Consider the following 19159-nt stretch of genomic DNA (forward strand, 5'->3'; position numbering starts at 1 on the left):
TGAGAATAGAATGCAGAAACACCAGCACAAAAAGTCATATACAGGTGGTACAGGTCTTTAAAATGTTGACATGACATGTTGTCCTTTTCTGTGTGCTGACATCAGCTCAAACACAAAAACATACCCATCTTGTGCCTCAAGGGTTTATGACTTCATGTGGTGCCGTTTCTTCTCAGTGTTTGTGTGTGTGTGTGTGTGTGTGTGTGTGTGTGTGTGTGTGTGTGTGTGTGTGTGTGTGTGTGTGTGTGTGTGCGTGTGTGTGTTGGTTTCATCGGCATGGTATGGCGCTGCAGCGTATATGATTTAGTTAGTAATTAGGGAATAGAGACGTATCCAATTATTGGGGTTGTGAAATATCACCCTGTCTCAGAAGTTATTCCAGTACTGTCTGCACTCTGCCTTATTATTACACCAGCTGCATATATGATTAGGTGTATGCGTGAAGGGAGAGAGAAAGAAAGGGAGAGAGAGAGCAAATACAGTATAGTGTGTGTCCAGGAAAGGCAGCGTCTACAAAGGAAACTCATTTCCAGCTCATTGTAGATTATAGGTGGCAGGACCACATGCCCGCAGGAGCTGCAGCCAAAGCCATTGCTGACAGTCTCATGACACCTTGTGTGTGTGTGTGTGTGTGTGTGTGTGTGTGTGTTACCACACACAGGTAAGTAGTCTTAAACAAATACCACTCTTGCAGCACTGTACATAAATTAAAGGTGATCAATCAGATACACATACTCCTGCCCTCACAATGAGGTGTAAATACATAGAGGGACAAACGCACGGCCGCATGGATGACTGTTTGTCCTTTGCGTGCGTGCGTGCGTGTGTGTCTGTGTGTGTGTGTGTGTGTGTGTGTGTGTGTGTGTGTGTGTGTGTGTGTGTGTGTGTGTGTGTGTGTGTGTGTGTGTGTGTGTGTGTGTGTGTGTGTGTGTGTGTGTGTGTGTGTGTGTGTGTGTGTGTAAATCTGTGTGTGTAAATCTGCACGATCATATCTCACCTACTGAAAAAAGCCACCATCCGCTCTGCCTGTCACCAGTGGAAACAAAGAACAGGAGCCGTTCTATGTCGGCAACTGGAGAGCTGCTATCTCCAACCATCTGGGAGAGGAAAAAGAGAGATACTCTGAGGAGCTCTCTGGATGCTGCCAGAAAAAAAAAAGAAAAAAAAAGAATGAACAGATTCCGATGTGGATGTAGACAGAATATTCACTACATAGAGATGGGTCTAACACAAACGGAGAGATGGCTATCTGCTCTGGGCAGTGATGAAAAGACAGACGTGAGTGCGGATGACATAACTGTACTCAGGTTTATCTTGCAAGCACAATATGCAAATATAGAATATATTATGCATGCAAAAGTGAGGCTGAAATTTTATATGCATTTTAATTTCAGTCATATATTGTTCCAAGACATCAATGCAAAGTAAAATATTACTCTTGTGCATTACTCTTCGGGCAGACTTCTTTGTTTTGTTCCTACTTTGCACACTAACAGACACCTGCCTCCAGCCTCTCCGTTTATAGTCTATACCCCCCCCCCACACACACACACACACACACACACACACACACACACACACACACACACACACACACACACACGGACAGGCATTAGAGAACAAGTGATGCAATAGTGAAGCTAGTGGAAATAAAGGAGTTACACATGGGAACTGGAGGACGGAGCCTACTCTCGTATTCAGGAAGGTGGGAACACATTTATGCCCTACAGCAACAGTGCGCATGCATTAACGGTGCACTTTTGGAGCATTTTTGAGATGGGAGAAATGTTTATAGCACTTTAGAGCGCAATAAAAACTCGAGGCTCTCTCATATGCCCGTCGTGAGACCGTGTTGTCTTGAGATATGCAGGCTGTTATCACTGCTGACTGTTGCCTTGAAAACTTGCCTGCACGGACTCCGCTGATCATGTAGAGAATTCCACAGCTCTCTGACAACAAAAACCATGCCACGGTAACAGTCGCCTATCGCCGCCAGCCGCCCTGGGCGCAGCGGATTGGATCCTATGATTGGACTGGCATGCTCCTCCGCTGTTCCAATTGGCTTGGCGGTAATGAGCCCGTGACTGCGCTCCAGTAAGACCCACTGAAGGCGGAGCGAGCCGGTTAAGGCGGAGCTATCCTTGGTACTTAAATGGAGCTGGTGCTGAACGAAGTGAAGTACAAGCACTCACGACAGCCGGAGCGCCCGGTGCGCGGTGCGAAGAGTGAGAGACAAGTGTGAGAAGAAAGAAGAAAGAGTGAAGAAGAAGAGAGAATGAGAGCAGGGGACCGTGCAGCCCTCTGTACTAATGGACCATAAGGATATTTAACCATCTGCCCGGGGAGCGCACAGGTATCTTCTTTTTCTCCAGTTTCTCCTCATTTTGCGCCGTGCGTAAAGCCACAGGACTCAGTGCTTTCTCTTTCCTCACCCTTTAGCAGCAGCAGGGTTCAGATTATTTGTCTCTCCTTTTTTCCTTTCCTCGCTTTTTCTGCATGGACACCGCAGGGTCGTTTACATTCCACTGGAATTAATGATTGACTAATGGGTGTGAAGGGAGCAAGGGGCAGTGGATCATTGATCGTGATAGTGTACTATTTCGGCTCAATAACACGAGAGAGATCTTGTCCCTATATACAGGTGACTGCTGAGAAGTGTTGAGTGCTTTCTTAGCCTACTCTCTTACCTATTGAGCAATAAGGCTCAAAATGCAGCCAAGCGTTTAGTGCATAATGTGTCTTGTTCTGTGAAAGCTATATTTTACGCTATTGATACCCCTCTCTACATCACTCTCTGCATCTTTATCACCCTCTCAGACACCGCAGTCCATGCCTCTGCCTTGCCAGGTCATTGATGGGAAATCAACTGGATCGGATCACCCACCTCAACTACAGCGAGCTGCCCACGGGGGATCCGTCCGGGCTGGAGAAGGACGAGCTTCGGGTCGGCGTCGCCTACTTCTTCTCTGACGAAGAGGAGGAGGTGGACGACCGCACTCCGTCCGACTGCGGCTTCACCAAGGACCACAGCCCAGCCGAGGAGGGACCCTTCTCGGTCAGCGAGGTGGAGTACTCAGCCTTCTGCTCCCAGGAATGCATCTTCTCCAAGCTGCGGGAGAACGAGGACTTAAATGTATACTCGGCCAAAACTTTGCTGACTATGTGCAAACCGGGGGACCTGCTGGAGCTGGTGGCCACCGCGCAAGCCCCCCACTGGGCCATCTTTGAGCAGGACGACCAGGTCATTCATCTGCACAAGGGCGAGATCCGCAAGGACAGCCTGCTTGAGATCAGCAACGGTCGCCACGGGAGGGTAGTCAACAATCGGTACCGGTACCGACCGCTTCCTCCTGACCTAGTGATGCAGAACGCAGTGGGACACCTGGGCCTGAGCAGCGAGGAGATATGCTGGACCAACTCGGAAAGTTTCGCAGCGTGGTGCCGCTTTGGGAAACGGGAGTTCAAAGCAGGGGGAGAGGTGCACTCGGCGGAGCAGCAGTATTTCCTCAAAGTGCACCTGTCCGGCAGCGGGGTGCACACTCTGGTCTTTCGCAGTCTGGAGGACATGATCCGGGAGAGGAGGCGAGTGGACGCCAGTGGAATTCTCAAAGAGCTGTCTTTGGTTAACGGGGGCAAGGAGTGATCAGGGATTCCGTTTGATATCCTCTCCCCCTATCTCTCCCCCGCTGCGCACGGACGCACAGTTTTGCGCACAAGCAAACGTACTCGCACACTCTCACACACGCACACAGACGCACACACATGCAAGGACCTGTTGGTTTTGGACTTCCTGCTTGTTACGGATGGACCGAGAGAGCGAGAGAGAGAGAGAGAGAGAGAGAGAGAGAGAGAGAGAGCGGCCATATAAACAGACAACGCCCCTTCAGATTAAAATTCGTGCTGAGTGGGACACACGATTTCTGCTCAACCCATTGCCCCGAACAGCGAAAATCACCTTTAAAGACCGCACATAGCGCACAAGGCTCGGTTTGGTTTTCTGTTTCATTTTCTCGGGATAATGGAATTGGCCCCCTCTCGGCTTGGGCGCCTGCTGCGGCAGACCAGACGGTGAGAGATGGGGGGGTGAAAGATAGGATCTGGGATGGCTCTAGAAAAGTCTCCCTTCTATTTTTTTACTGTTAGCTTTAAGACCGGGACTGACCATAACACAGATCCACTAATTCATAGACCTCTGACAGATGGATACGCAGTTGCCTAAACAAAGCATTTGGCTTGTTCAAGCTCCCATTTTGCCATAAGAAGAGTATTGTCATTTTCACAATGCTGTCATCCTGCTCCACAGCACTGGGTGTGTGTAAATTGTATTCATATATTGATTTCAATTTGAGTCCCTTATTTTTGTATTTAAGTTTAGTGGATTTAACCCTGATCTCTTTTTTGGTTCAAATAAATGGAGGTTGAAATATGAAAATAAGCACTTGGTCTGGCAGGTGTTTGTTTGGTCACACATAATTACTTGCACAGAAACACATGATCTCTCACTCTCTCTCACACTCACACACATGCACACAGAGGGAAATATAAATTATTTATGCTCTAGTGCCTCCTGACCTGCCTCAAGCCAAATGGGCTTCATAAATCTCCACAGTATTTGGAGGCAGTAAAATGGTCATCTGCATCAAACCCATAAAGAATTTATTAAAAATCCATACGGAATCTGGGAGCTACAGTATATAGGCAGCTGTATAGCATTAATGAGAACATACAATATTTGGCCACAGGGTATTTTTCCATGTGTGGGTTTTATCCTGCTGGTATTTAGACATCCACAGGCTTGTTTATCTCCAGATTATGTGTTTTTTTCTTCTTTTTAATAGCATTACTACACTACACATTTTGGCTTCTTACTTAATATATATTTCACAACTGCATTGTGGACAAGATGTCCTCCATATATTGCCTATCATGACAAAACACATTGTGTTGTTATGGCACCTGTGTTGTATTAGTCTGCAGTGGCATAATCTCTGGATGGATGTTTTGACACCTCTGCTCTGAGAGCAGACAGTGCCTTCCCTTTCTCTTGTGATCAGCCATATTATCAGTGAAGGTCGGATCAATCACCTTGGTCTAACTTCTTCGTCTCCTTACGTTTGCTTAATTGAGTTTGAAAGGACCAGAGATAGGCTTCATGGAAAGGTTGTGCCGTAATGCGTGTCTTTGTTCTGCCAGGCAGCCTATTACACCTGTGATTTATTGTTGATTGTATACATGAGCTTAAGAGGTTTTCAAAATGTAATATTGCCTTTATAGAGCTTGAAACCTCACCTCTAGGTACTCGTTATTTTAGCCTCAATGTGGTCATAAATAACCAAGCTGCAGCTGGAATGGCAGACAAAGAGTTTATAAGTGTGTGTGTGTGTGTGTGTGTGTGTGTGTGTGTGTGTGTGTGTGTGTGTGTGTGTGTGTGTAAATTTGAGTGTGCAGATGTTGCAATCTCACCCCTCAGACATGTTTCATGTCAAAATACAGACTAATAAGCCAGTGAATCTTGTAAATGTGCCTTGAGAAGATTTTCTCCAGCTATTGACCCAAATACTTTCTTTTATCGGCTGTGAATATATTGACACATTTTCTTCTCTTGTTAACTCCATTTTCCTCTAATTCTCTATAGCTTCTGTTGGCTTGGTATTTCTCCAGTCTTGCTTTGTATTGCTTTACTCTCCTCACCTTTGTTGGTCATTGTTTCACCAAAGCCAAAAATCACCATTTTCCATTTCCATTCCTTTTAAGTGCCTGCATGGCAAAGCCAAATTGACGTAAAATTCTATTTTTGTAGAAGTATTCAAGCGGATGTTTCAGATTTTAAATACGTTTAAGTCAGAATCTAAACGCATTTGAATGATCCAAACATGTCATTCTTGCTAACGAACATCTATTCCAGATGGATTTACATAAACACAATTTTACCATTGTTTATTTTCCTGCTTTCTTGTGTTTTACCCGCTGATGACTGTTCTTTCTGTTCGGTACATTTCTAAAAAGGCTCCATGTTAAACTGAGGTTGCCCCAGGTGGGTGATTGTGTGCGTGTGTGCATGTGTTTGTGTGAGTGTGTCAGACACCCCCCTGTGAGTTTGAAAAATCAGGGAACAGGGGCAGCCATTGTTCGAGTGTGTACGTGTGTTTGTGGTCTGTGACTAATAGGCCTCAAAAAAGATTGCCGTGTGTGTGTGTGTGTGTGTGTGTGTGTGTGTGTGTGTGTGTGTGTGTGTGTGTGTGTGTGTGTGTGTGTGTGTGTGTGTGTGTGTGTGTGTGTGTGTGTGTGTGTGTGTGTGTGTGTGTGTGTGTGTGTGAAAGTGTGAGACCTAACTACCAAAGCATTGTCAGGTTGTTATATATCGGCCATATGCTGTATGCATGCATATTCATGAAGGTCTGCATCTTTGTATCTATCAGCGACAGTGTGAAAGTAAACGCCGTTACTAGGGCAACTCCAGCCACTGTCATACTGTATATCCACTGAGGTCTTGTGTCTGCATGTGTGTGTATGTGCCTTAGCAAAGCCTCCACAGCTTAAAGCTAGTTGTTACCCTTAATAGCTACTCATGTAAGACAAACATATGACAACCAAATCTCTTTCTTTCTCTCTTTCTCCCTCACACTGACTCACTCTGCTGTTGTTCCTTTGTGCAGTGGTATGGATGTATTACATTCACACTGGGATTTCTCCAGTGTGTGTGTGTGTGTGTGTGTGTGTGTGTGTGTGTGTGTGTGTGTGTGTGTGTGTGTGTGTGCGCACATCTGGACAAAGCAGATCCCAGCTAGCCTGCTGCCAGCTAAATCAGTGGTCTCAGAGGAGATGTTCATGGGAGGAGGGAACAAGACAGAATATCCTGTCTATGCTATGCCTTTAAAAGGATCTCCCTCTAATCTAGACACTGGCCTGGACTCCCAGTAGACTTGTCTTCCGCCGTTCTTTAGAATGGGCGCTTTATTCAGCAACAATAACTGCACACCTGGAGATGTAACTGAGGCAATTGTAAATGGGTCACATGCTGTTAAAACATTGCTAACAGTGGTTTCCTTTAAACATCTGTTGTAAAAATGTGTGCATACATCACATGTAGTATTTCTATGTTTGAACCAGCACCCACATACTGACATTTAAAACGGATGACACGCTGCAACACATTTGTGATTTCAATTACATGGCCAACTGGCTTATCAATGCCTTCAAAGCATTATATTTGTGCAAGACTGATTAAACCTGTATTAGGTTGGTATAAACATGAATACTCCCTTGGACGTTGATTCTTTAAGCTGGAATCTGGGCCATAACCTCTATGCAGCATCCTCATCTGTCATCAATAGTTTATCAGTGAAATAACTTATACAAAGTTCTTGCACACCATTAACTTTTAAAGGATAAGTCTAGTGATATTCTATATTTATCTTATTATCAATACATCCCATAAAAAGACCAAAGCCTACAATGATCCTACTAACAAGTATTGCCTGTACAGCCAAAGTTGGATATAGTTATACACCTCCATTTGTTGAACAAAAACTATTAAAAACATATAATTGAGCCACATCATTGCACTAGCTGAAATGTTACTTTATTATGATGAACATGGGCACTGTAGTTTATTTTGACTCAATACCTGCACCAATCCTGCAGCTGAGACCCTGACAAATGCACTATTGACTTCTAAACTAGAAACTACTTCACTTTTTTTTTTAATGAAAGTTTATATTTGTTACCTGTTTTTAAAGATTTACAACTTTAGTAGGAACTAATGGTCTTGGGGCTGAGAGCCACAGAACGGCTAGGAAAGTTGGAAGGTATTGAGAGATGGACTAAAACAACAATAATAGAAATATAGAAAATCACCAGCCTGGAGTGAGGTACCAAAAGCTAGAAATGCCAGACACTGTCAGTCACATGTATTTACTTTCAGCAGTCAACCTTCATCAGGTAAGATGAATGTAAGATTCAGCCTGCTGTACATTATAAAAATAAAAATACAAAATCTATCATGCCAAAAGGTTGACAAAAAGTATGACTAATAAGTAATGACAGTGTGTGTGTGTGTGTGTGTGTGTGTGTGTGTGTGTGTGTGTGTGTGTGTGTGTGTGTGTGCATTCTTGTTTAACTATATTCGTGGGGTCCAAAAACCAGGAATACAGTATACTTGCGGGGCCTGGACAGCTTTGTGGGGCCAAAATGCTGGACCCCACAACTTGAGGGTTAAGACTTGGTTTTAGGATTAGGGTTAGAATTAGGTTATGGTTAGGGTGAGGGTAAGGGTTAAGGTTAGGCATTTAGTTGTGATGGTTAAGGTTAGGGTAAGGGGCTGGGGAATGCCAATGACGGGTGCCCACAAAGATAGTGCCACACACTGTGTGTGTGTGTGTGTGTGTGTGTGTGTGTGTGTGTGTGTGTGTGTGTGTGTGTGTGTGTGTGTGTGTGTGTGTGTGTGCTGTTTCCACCCAGCTTAACAGGTGGACTAACTGCCATGCAAATACAGTACCTCTGTTCAACATTGTTTGTCTGCACCTGGCCACTGTGGTTTAAGTGCTGTACTCTAGCAAACTTTGTTGTCTGGATATACTTCATACATTGTATTCAGAGCCTTCACTTAAATAAAAGCGGAAATACCACATTTTAAAAATGCAAATACTCCATTACAAGTAAAGGTCAAGCATTCAGAAGTTTTCTTAAGTAAAAGTACAGAGGTATTAACCACAAAATGCACTTAAAGTATCAAATTATTATTATTAAAGGTTTATTTAGATAGGGACAGATACAAAAAAACATAGATAAGCTTCAACAGTCATCGGATCTATGTATCATAGTGTTTTTAGCTGAAGTTAATTCACAACACTTGTCCCTAGTAGGGCTTTGGGTTAAAAATAAAAATACAGATTTACTTTATTAAAAATAAGACAAAGATGAAATAAAATGGAATAATATTAAAAAGGAAAGAAAGTATACAGAGAGAGCACAGTGTAAAAACTAAATATGAGTGCAAGATTGTTTTTTCTTTTTTTTAAGGTGGCTAATGTTGGGATACTGAAGGTGGCTAATGTTGGGATACATGTAGAAGTGCTGCTCTGCCGCAACTGCTCTTCAAACAACAGCTTTATGAAGTCAATATCATTATCATAGAAAATGTTATGTGTTTTGGTACAATCTAAAAGGTCAGTAGCTGGATAAAACCCAACCGTACCATTTTTCTACAGCCCATACATTTTCTATTCTGAGGGCAGGTGCTCCAACATTTGACTCTGCTTCACTGAGTTTAGGGACTGCATGGCCTCAGGATATGTGCTCTGCCACAGCTGCACCGCTCAGCCCTCAGAGCCTCCCCACCTCTGGCAAGAGTTAACTGACTGCTAAATGTCAACAGCATATTGTCAACAAGCTCTTTAAAATGTTGTAGTACCTTTCATTCATTTGGTTGTACTGCGCGGCATTACAAACATTAACTTTATGTTTACTCTAAGCACTGAAGATAAAGATATTTGATTGCTTTTGGAACGGAAGAAAGAATCAGGCATCATGGGAGTCTGATATTTTGAGCATGGCATTTGTACGGTGAAATCTAATTTGGACAAAATTGAAATGAAAAATGTTGACCGCAGAAGTCATTTCCCATCCCTTGACAGGTCTCAATTAATTAACATTTTGGAAATGTCTCAGCACATTTGCTCTTGGGCCTTTTCATAATCAGTGTTTTTCAAAGCAGCCCCCTTTCTCTTATATTGGCTCCATTTAACAGATTATTCTGCATAGTTTACAAAGAACATTTATACATAATTATCAGCAATTTAGCAATGATAAAACATTCATGCAAGCTGAATTTTTCATGAAAACATTCTTAACATGAGAATGCGGTTTGAATTAATTTTAATAATGATGATGAGTTGCTTTAGCGCCCCTGTGGAGGTCAGAAATAGCAGGGATTCAGTGTCCGGCTCAAAGACACTCCGGCAGGTCTAGAGGTTTAACCCTGGGTTGACAAATATTGTACCCGTCAGGTCACCCTGACTGTTTTATGTGTGTGGCCCCCATCCTTCTCCTCACTTTATGAGTGAGAAAAGAAATCTCCCTTAGGTGGCCCAGCGCAATCGCAGTTTGATTAATGGGAAGGACCTATCTTTCAGTCCCTGTGGTTTTAACCCTTTTTAAAAAGTCACAGGAAAAGGTTACTGTAAATGTCATTATGAGCATTTCCCAACCTTCCTGGCTGCCCTGCTCTGAATAACCCACCGCTAAATGTCATTCTCTTAACATTTTGTCATGTTATACTCCTGGGTGTTTTCCCCAGTAAAGATTTTATATTTTACCATTTCATAACGTTACTCTTTGCACCCGGAAATTTCTCTCGCATCTTTTACAATTGCACACTGTTAAATAATGCCCTCAGTGAATTCATTTTCATATGGAGAGTTTGAACTGAGGGTTGAGCCTTGATATTTTTTTGTTCTTTTCTTTTTCAGTCTCACACTTCAGAAGTTAATGTAAGTAATGTAATCTCTCTCTCTCTCTCTCTCTCTCTCTCTCTCTCTCTGGATAAGAACTTAAGTGCAGTCCGGAAAACAAGCATGTGGTCATTTGACGGTCAGTGTGTGGCCTGCTGAGGCTATTTGATGCTACGTTTACACGTGGCTGGCTATCTTCATAAAAATTTCAACCTCTCCAATTTTGAAAAAATAACATTGTGCACAGCTGTCAGTTTTCAGAAAAGCGTTCCTTTACACATACCCGTGTATATATGCCGTCAATGCCGTCAAGAGCATGCCAAACCTGTAGGTGGCAGTGTAATGAGAAGCTCAAGCCCACGTTAACTAATCAGAATCCCGAAAATAGCAACAACACCAACAAATCACTTCCTCGGCTGCCTAAACCTCTCAGTTTGTCTCAGCTTACATACAAACGTGCAAACGTAGTTTTTCAAAATCTCCACTCTGGGCGGAGTTTTTAGAAAGAATCGTTTTCAGAGGCGAATTCTCCGTTTGCGTGTAAACAAAGGGCACAAACGAAGGGAAATGTCTCCATTTTTCTAAATAACCATGTACGTGTAAACGGGGTATAAGAGGTGAGAGGTTAGTGAATAAGCATGAAGCTTGCTCAGGCCTGCAGCGTGTGCTCGCATATTTATGACCATGGCTCATTCCCAACTCAATACAGCAACATTTGTGGGATAGGGCTGGGCAATAAAATATAATATCTCAGTATGACCATTTTGACCATAGACTTTAGAGCTCAATATTTATTTACATTCTCTGTAATGGATTTACAAAAAGATTTCTGTAAAAGAACAATGCCAGTGGTCTCCAACCCGCCTCCTGGAGAGCTGCATGTTTCCTCCTACTCAAACACACCTGATTCTAATGATGTGCTCGTTGTCAAGCCTTTGACAAGCTTCAGCTGCTTGATAATGAGCACATCATTAGAATCAGGTGTGTAGGGCGATACCTAAAACATGCAGGGCAGTAGCTCTCCCAGCCTTTCATATTGTCAATGCTACAAAGTATACAGTACAGTACATCAATTAGATTTTTGACAGTATAGAGTAGTATCACAATTAGAGTCAAAATAAACCTTTCAGTGAGCAACTGCACAGGGGCCTCAAAACTCTAGGGGTCCCCGAAAAGCACTAGGTATGCTCGATGTCAACAATAAAAAAAGACGTGTCTGGGAATACAAAGTATCCAGTGACATGATAATGGCTTTAAGGTGGCTCCTGCTTTACCAGATCTTGAAGCCCTGTGTCAAAGTCTAGCTTTAAGACTTAAATCTTTCAGTTTTGTTCTCATATTTATATTCCTTAATGAACGTGTTTCCTCTGGCTCCCCAACAGGTTAATGCAGTGGATGGGTAGAAGTGGCGGGTGAAAAAATAATTTTGATGTAATAAAGTTTATATTTTATCTCATGAAATCCACTACAACATGCAACATGTCTTTCCTCTGCTGGAACTGCGAAACAATGTGACAGTTCACTAGATTACCATGAAAGTTTGTTGTTAACCCAGTGTTGGTCATCTTTGCACCAAATGTCTTGCTGGCAGATTTAACCTGTCACCTAAACATTAGAGTAGCCACATAAAAGCAAAACATGTAAACTCATGCCAATATTGATTGAATGATTGGATGAATCATTTTTACTTTTATATAAGTTATATATGCATATGCATAGATAACAGTGGTGATACTGGGAAACAAAGCAGGAGTAGTGGAACAAAATTACATCCAACACCTTAACTAAAATTAAATTAAATAAAGTAAAAAAATATCTAAAAGCCTGTGTACACAAAGAAAACACATCTCTTCCTAGAAAAAGAACTAAGTATGAGTGAGTGTGTGAGTTAGTGACCGCAACTGGAAAGTGAATTGTTTGAAATCTAGTGATTGGTAATATTTCCTCAGTGCAGAATCCGTCACAATCTGTCTTTAAAACACCCTAATCGGTTACTCATCATAACACTGGTTAAACATGGTTAAATTGAGCATACTGGTCATGAATTTCGATCAAACAAACAAACAAGAGGCGCTCCTCTAACCTCCACCAGAGAGTAACAGTTCTGTGCTTTTTTCAGGGAAGTTTAAAGACATTTCCTCCACTGTGAATAATGAATTAACAAGTCAAGGATGAAATAAACACTAATAAAGCTGATGGTGCTCAACATTGAGCAGCGACAGGTTTACGGATGAGGTCGAGAATGAGTCATAGATTGCTTGTCAATAACACCGCAGACACTCATCAATTAGTGTTGTTGTTGTTTAATTGAGCCAAATTAAAATCGTCAGTGTAGAGCAGCCTCCACACACACATACACACACACACACACACACACACACACACACACAGACCACCAATTTCCTGAGGAGTTAATGAGTGCTACTTTAACATAAAATTAATAATGGTACACATGCCAAAAGACTCAAACACACGTATTCACACATCCAGCCTTAAAGTGGTTACTGTTTCCGACGACAATTCCCTCATATTTCCACCAATGACACAAAAGCCGGCCAAGAAAAACACGTCATATCAAACGCCCACAAATTGCTGCCCTTTCTGGTATTTTTTTCTAGACCTTTGATTCCTTCACACTCATTTTAATGCCATCTATCACTTCTTGTCTCCTCCTGTACCCTTCAGTCTTTCACACTCACCTCTCAGTAACCCATGCAGAGTTATTATTCTTGTCCACCATCACACCAGACTGACAGAAATGGACCAGAAGGATAGGCTGTTCTCTCTCTGTGGCTCTGTATCCTCTTCTGTCTGTCTGCACGCCCCCTAATAATATCCTCTGTTTTTAACATATGCATTTCTTTAATATATATCTGGAGAATCGACACTTCAGTGTTTGGCAGGCCATGCAGGAAAAATGCAACCACACTGTTAGAAATGAAAATATACAGCATAAGCACTGTATGGGAGGGAGGAGGGAATAGACTTAGCAACAAACTGCAATTTGATATTTGCTGATTTTTATATTGCAAAATGACTTAATAAACTACATTTTTCAGTTGGTTTGCTGTAAACCAAAGAAAATAATGCTGAAAGTGCAGGCTGAATCGACACATTCACTGCTCTTAAAAATGAGCAGACACACAGGGAAAACGGGGACACAGACAAAGTGGAAATGGAAGGAGATTCAACTTTGCGTGTCACCTGTCCAGGTTAAATCCACAGTCAAGAGCTATTTTGGATTTCATAACAAACACAGGCGCTTGATGATTAAACATGCTTGTAAACACGGTCATGGAACAGCAGTGAAGTCAGATCCCTTTTAACACCATACAGCAGGGGTCTTCAACGTCTTTTAAGCCAAGGACCGCTTAACTGAAAGTGAGACAGAGCATGGACCCCCTACTACATATATTGTATAAAATTAAGTTGCATAATAAACTGGGCCTAAAATAATGTGTAGGGCAGCCTAAAGCCTTTATACATATATTTTTGCATAGAATACTAAGCTATTAAAATAGCCTACTAATTGTTTTGTAAATCATGTGTTCATGTTAAACATACATGTAGCACAGTGAACTCTTAGGATGAACTGTGTATGTGGATGGCCCTTAGTTGCTAACAATATGTTGGATTCATGTTGAGACTTTTTAATTTTTGAAAAAACTTTCAAAAATTAAAGATTTGGAGGCCCCCCTGCACTGACTCTGAGGACCCCCTAGGGACCCCGGACCCCCTGTTGAAGATCCCTGCCATACAGAGTTAAACACTGAGGAAGACAAAAGAAGGCATTGTGATGTTTAACCTGCCAAGGCAGTACAAAAACAAGCCTGTAATGTGTATTCAGACTTTTTCATACTTAGATGAAAATCAATGACAGTAATAACTGTTCTGCATAATCCAGCAAAGCAACCAAACCATTTATTGCGCAAGCAAAACACAAGCCATGAGGACAACTGTATTGATTAAACAAGAAGTGTGTTTGACTGAAAACTATGCTGCAAGAGTCTACAACAATGCCACTCTTTGAGGCTGCACTTTAGCACAGCAGTTTTTTCAGCTGAATGCTAACGTCGGCATGCTAACATGCTCACATGCTCACATTGACAATTCTTACATGCTGTTGCTGATGTTTAAAAGGTATGATGGTTACTATCTTAGTTTCACATTTGCTAATTTGCCACCAAACACAGCTGAGTTTGATGGGAATGTTATTAGTTAGACAAACTAAACTTGACCGGATGATGATGGAAATTAAAAATGAAGGAGTCACCAAAATGATTAAAATTCATCCTCAGTAGAATATGAATGGTGGTATCAAATGTCATGGTAGTCCATCTAATAATTGTTGAGACATTTCATTCAAAACCCAAATGCCGACCTCATGGTGGCTCTAAAGGAAGGCAGAGGATCACTAAAGTTGTTAGGATACATCATCTGGGGACCATGAATGTCTGAAAATGTTTCATGGCAATCCATCCAGTTGTTGAGATATTTCAGTCTGGAGAGTCTTTCAAGTCTTTATGTCCCACGTCTACCAAACCACCCAGTTTGTACCACAGGATTTTAAAATGTTAAAAAGTCGATGACCCTGATTACATCACTATGACATTGTCAATGTTACTTTCTTCGGCTTGGCAAAGCTCCTCCAGAACTACAGAAAACATAGTACAGCTGTTTCCACACACTCAGTAGTACTCCTCATCATGACTAAAAAGTCTTTCAAATATCAAATCTGTTGAGTGCCTCTTTAAAAGAATCAGCACCTTAAAAGTCAATATAAATATATAATATTCTATCAAGGATCCTGCCAATTTCCCTTACACACACGCCACAGGCACAAAATGTAAACGCACGCTTAAGTAAACACACACAGAGAATTTAGGATTAAATCGGGAGTAAAAACTCACCTTTCCTTTCACAAAGTGCCTTTAAATCATCCATACAGGTAATGGGTTTTGGAATTGATTTTACTTTCATAGTAAAGAAAGCAATTCAGTGCTGGTTTAACTACTGTCCTTTCCTCTAGGCAGGCTCTCACCATTCAGCAACCAGTGGTCCAATAACAAAAGTGCACGGGATCATGAGCATTCACAATATGTGTGTGCAGCTGTGTGTTTGTGTAAGTGCTGCAAATGTGTTTGTGCGTGAGCTCATCCATAAATGAGTGTATGTGCAAGACAGGAAAAAAAAGCATAATCTACCGGTAATGGAACATGAAACCGAGCAGAAAATTGCAAAAAGAAATGACTCCTAGGAAGGGTATCAGCTCTGATGATATAAAGCCCTTCATATGTCGCCTAATAAAGGCAGGCAGAGAGGCTAATGTCCTCTAAAATCACACCTTTATTCTGATACTCAAAAAGGATAAAAAAAAACATAAACATACCCACATAGCTGGAGCTGTGGAGCACAGCTAAATATTCAAAAGTGGCCTGATAGTTAATTACCAGCATGATTCTGCTCCCTTGGGTGTCAACTGGCTACTGCAGGTAACAGCACTTGCCGCAGTTTTTCCTAATGGGCTCAAAATATGACATGTGTGTTTTTCACATTCAAACTGACAGCAATTAATAAAGCATAAATTGCAGAAAATGTTTTAGGAAATCAAAATGAAATAATCCATTCTAGAAAGATTTAGCAACAAGTGTTGCCTCCAAGGTATGTGTATGTGATGGCCAACTTCCTGCATTTATTACAGTAACCACAATATATAATCATATTGATATAGTCAGACCTCATTATTAAGGGACATAAATCAATTCACTAAACTGAAATATGGATTTTTGAAACAACGTAATATCCTCCCTAAGCCAAAATGTTTAAAACTATGTTAAATAAAAAAGGAATGCAGCGAATCATTTTCCAGATACAGATACACTTTGAATCAATCAGGCAGCAGCCAATCACATTGTGTAAGCAGAAGGGAACGGTACAATTGTATCAATATTACCAACACCACCAAACATAATGGTCGATGATGCTGTATTTTACAGATTTATTATGAACAATGTTATTTGCGTTCCAAAGCAGTTGTTGATTTCCAGAGGGATTTGCTTAAACAAACTGCTCCATTGAAACTGAAGTACATATTTATTCATCATTAATTATTATTGGAAAATGTACTCTTCATATATATCGCGGTATATCTACTACTGTAGGTAACACAAGCATTCTATTGAAATGTTTTTACTGCTTGTGTATGATTTGAACACTGTTTCTATTTATTAGTTTCCATTATTCCATTATTAGGAATTTAAAGACCTCTAAAATACAGACCTCGCCTCTAGCTAACAGCTTGGACTTGCCCTTGAAGGAAGCACTGACATGGACCCAAACAGAGAAATAAACTAATAGAGTGCCACCTGCAGATCTGTCCGGTCAAAGGTTAAACGTTTGGAGCTTCAGCTACATTTGTAGCGTCTGCCAAGGTTAATCAAAATGGGGGGTACGCTGCTATTATGTGGCACTGCATGGAGTCTCTGCTCTTTTAACCCTCCCTTTGTCTCCTTCTGTCCATGGGGTGTCATTTGTGTTGATGGGGCAGCTGGAATAGACTCAGCAGGGGATTATGATTTGACATTCCCGCTGTGGGAATTGAACAAAACTATATTCAACAGCTATCATCGACTGACCTGCCCTTGACCGTCACTGCTCCGGTGGATTTGCTAAATGACCCTGTGTCAAAGAGTTAGGTTGTACTGGACAACTCCTCTGTGGATCGCTGAAAACAGCGTGAGCATGCATTGGACTCAACCTACTGTGGGTAAATAAAGGTTAAAAACCAAAAGCTAAAGGATTGTTTGCAACTATCTGGCAGTGGCAGTTTTTTTATAGCACTAGACGCAACTCATATTGTCCCAATGCGATCCCAGCCAGTCCTTCAATAGTGTGTGGTGGAGCATAGATAAAACCTTATTCTGATGCCCAAGAAAGAGCGAGGGAGTGAGAGAATGAGGAGAGAAGAGGAGGAGAGAGAGTAAAATATTGATGAGAAATGTGAGGCACAAAAATAGAGTGGCTCTGAATTCCCAATGAAGGGCAAAGGACGCACACATACACACATACACACATAACGCAGGGTGTAACAATAACGCACTGTGGCATTTTTGTGCAAAACCATGATTCAGCACAAAAGAAATCCCATCCACTTTCCAGAAGTGCTTTTCAACAGTCTAAAATACTATCTGGCTATCTTCCAAATCGTTTTTTTTCTGTAATATATTCTATGTAGCTATCATAAAAAAAATTGCATCCTCTTTCATTATCTACAGTCTGAGGTCCACTCCATGCACAGGCAATATGATTATACACAACAGGCAACAAAAAGGAAATTGAGACATGCTGCCAGAGTCCTTCAAGACCTTAAGAGTCAAACCAAATACTGGAACAGTGGCAATAGAGAACGCACAAACCAGGCGTTACAATTGGTGTAAAAACATGAACACAACAGGCAGGCGATAACAAGTTGCTGCTGCCAGCCCATGTTCAAATTCAACGCTCCCACTTAGTGTATCTGTTAACACTTGCTTATCTCACATCAGCAGTTGGTATAAACATGTGTGTGTGTGTGTGTGTGTGTGTGTGTGTGTGTGTGTGTGTGTGTGTTTTATTTAATAAGACTCAGCTGCCCTTTAAAAACACTTTAACAATAACGGTTTACAATATTTTAAATGTTGTTTTATCCCAATAAGGCCCACAATAGCTCAGCCTTTTAATATATTTAATTAATTAGTTTGGCAAAGGAATTACATCAACAGTGTACAACCGATAAGGGTTTCCTCTGGAGTTGTAGTCGAGATTATGCTGGGAGACAATTAGTGACAGAAAAAAAATGCGCATGCCCCCCCCCCCCCCACCCCCCCCCCCCTTCTTCTGGGAAAACAAATCTGAGATTTTCACCTTATTATTTACAATAATAACAGGCCGTCTCACCCAGAAAACGACCGTATAGGTCAATTGTGCAAGCAGCTTATAACAACCCATAATTACATTTATTGTTAGGTGGCAACCTCTCATGGCCGTAGTAATTAGCACGAGAGCAAACAAGGAAGTGAGGTGACAAAATACTTTGTATAAGCACGGCAAAGAAACACAGGACTTTTACTCAGGAGATCGGGGTTTGTGTCCTGTGTGAAACCAAAAGTCAACGGCCACTTTTTAAAATGAACCGACTTTTACGGACATAATTCCTTCACATGGGCACGTCTGTGACGTCATTATGTATCCTCACTTTAGTAGTTTTACATGAATCATTTTAAGCCAATCCCTCATGTTTTACTTGCCCTAAGTATTTGTGTTGCCTAAAGTAGTTCCGTTTCACAACATTAACTAAGTGATTAAACGGCAACCATTACCTTAAATAGAACTGTCACATGATTAAAACAGCCATTGCGGTCACGTGTGTAATGGCCACCATGGGACATATTACGACATTAAGTAGAACGCTCATATTTGTCGTTTGGGGAGTCATTGGCAATCGACCAATTCTGCTGTTTAGGTATGTTGATAACAATCCACTCTCAGACTCTGTGACCTGAGAATCAGTCGGTCTCTTTAGCAACAAAAACCTGAGCCCACACTGAGCTTTTCCTGAATGAATGTTGTGGAAAACAATGAGTCACAGAGCTCTCACACTTTCACACACAGATACACACACACACTGTGATGGAGCACAATTCCCATCCAGCCTCGGCCAATTGCAGTTA

General features: G+C 41.6%; 1 protein-coding gene across 1 annotated transcript; it reads left to right on the top strand.

The window, feature by feature from the left end:
- The first annotated feature begins 2177 nt into the window (after positions 1-2177).
- lratd1 (LRAT domain containing 1) lies at positions 2178-4929 on the top strand. Its single transcript, XM_078274467.1, has 2 exons — positions 2178-2353; positions 2818-4929. The coding sequence occupies exon 2, from the start codon at positions 2855-2857 to the stop codon at positions 3641-3643; it is 789 nt and encodes a 262-aa protein (XP_078130593.1). The 5' UTR covers positions 2178-2353; positions 2818-2854; the 3' UTR covers positions 3644-4929.
- The last annotated feature ends 14230 nt before the right edge of the window (positions 4930-19159 follow it).

Source organism: Sander vitreus, chromosome 18 (genome assembly GCF_031162955.1).
Source record: "Sander vitreus isolate 19-12246 chromosome 18, sanVit1, whole genome shotgun sequence".
In the NCBI taxonomy this organism is placed as follows: domain Eukaryota; kingdom Metazoa; phylum Chordata; class Actinopteri; order Perciformes; family Percidae; genus Sander; species Sander vitreus.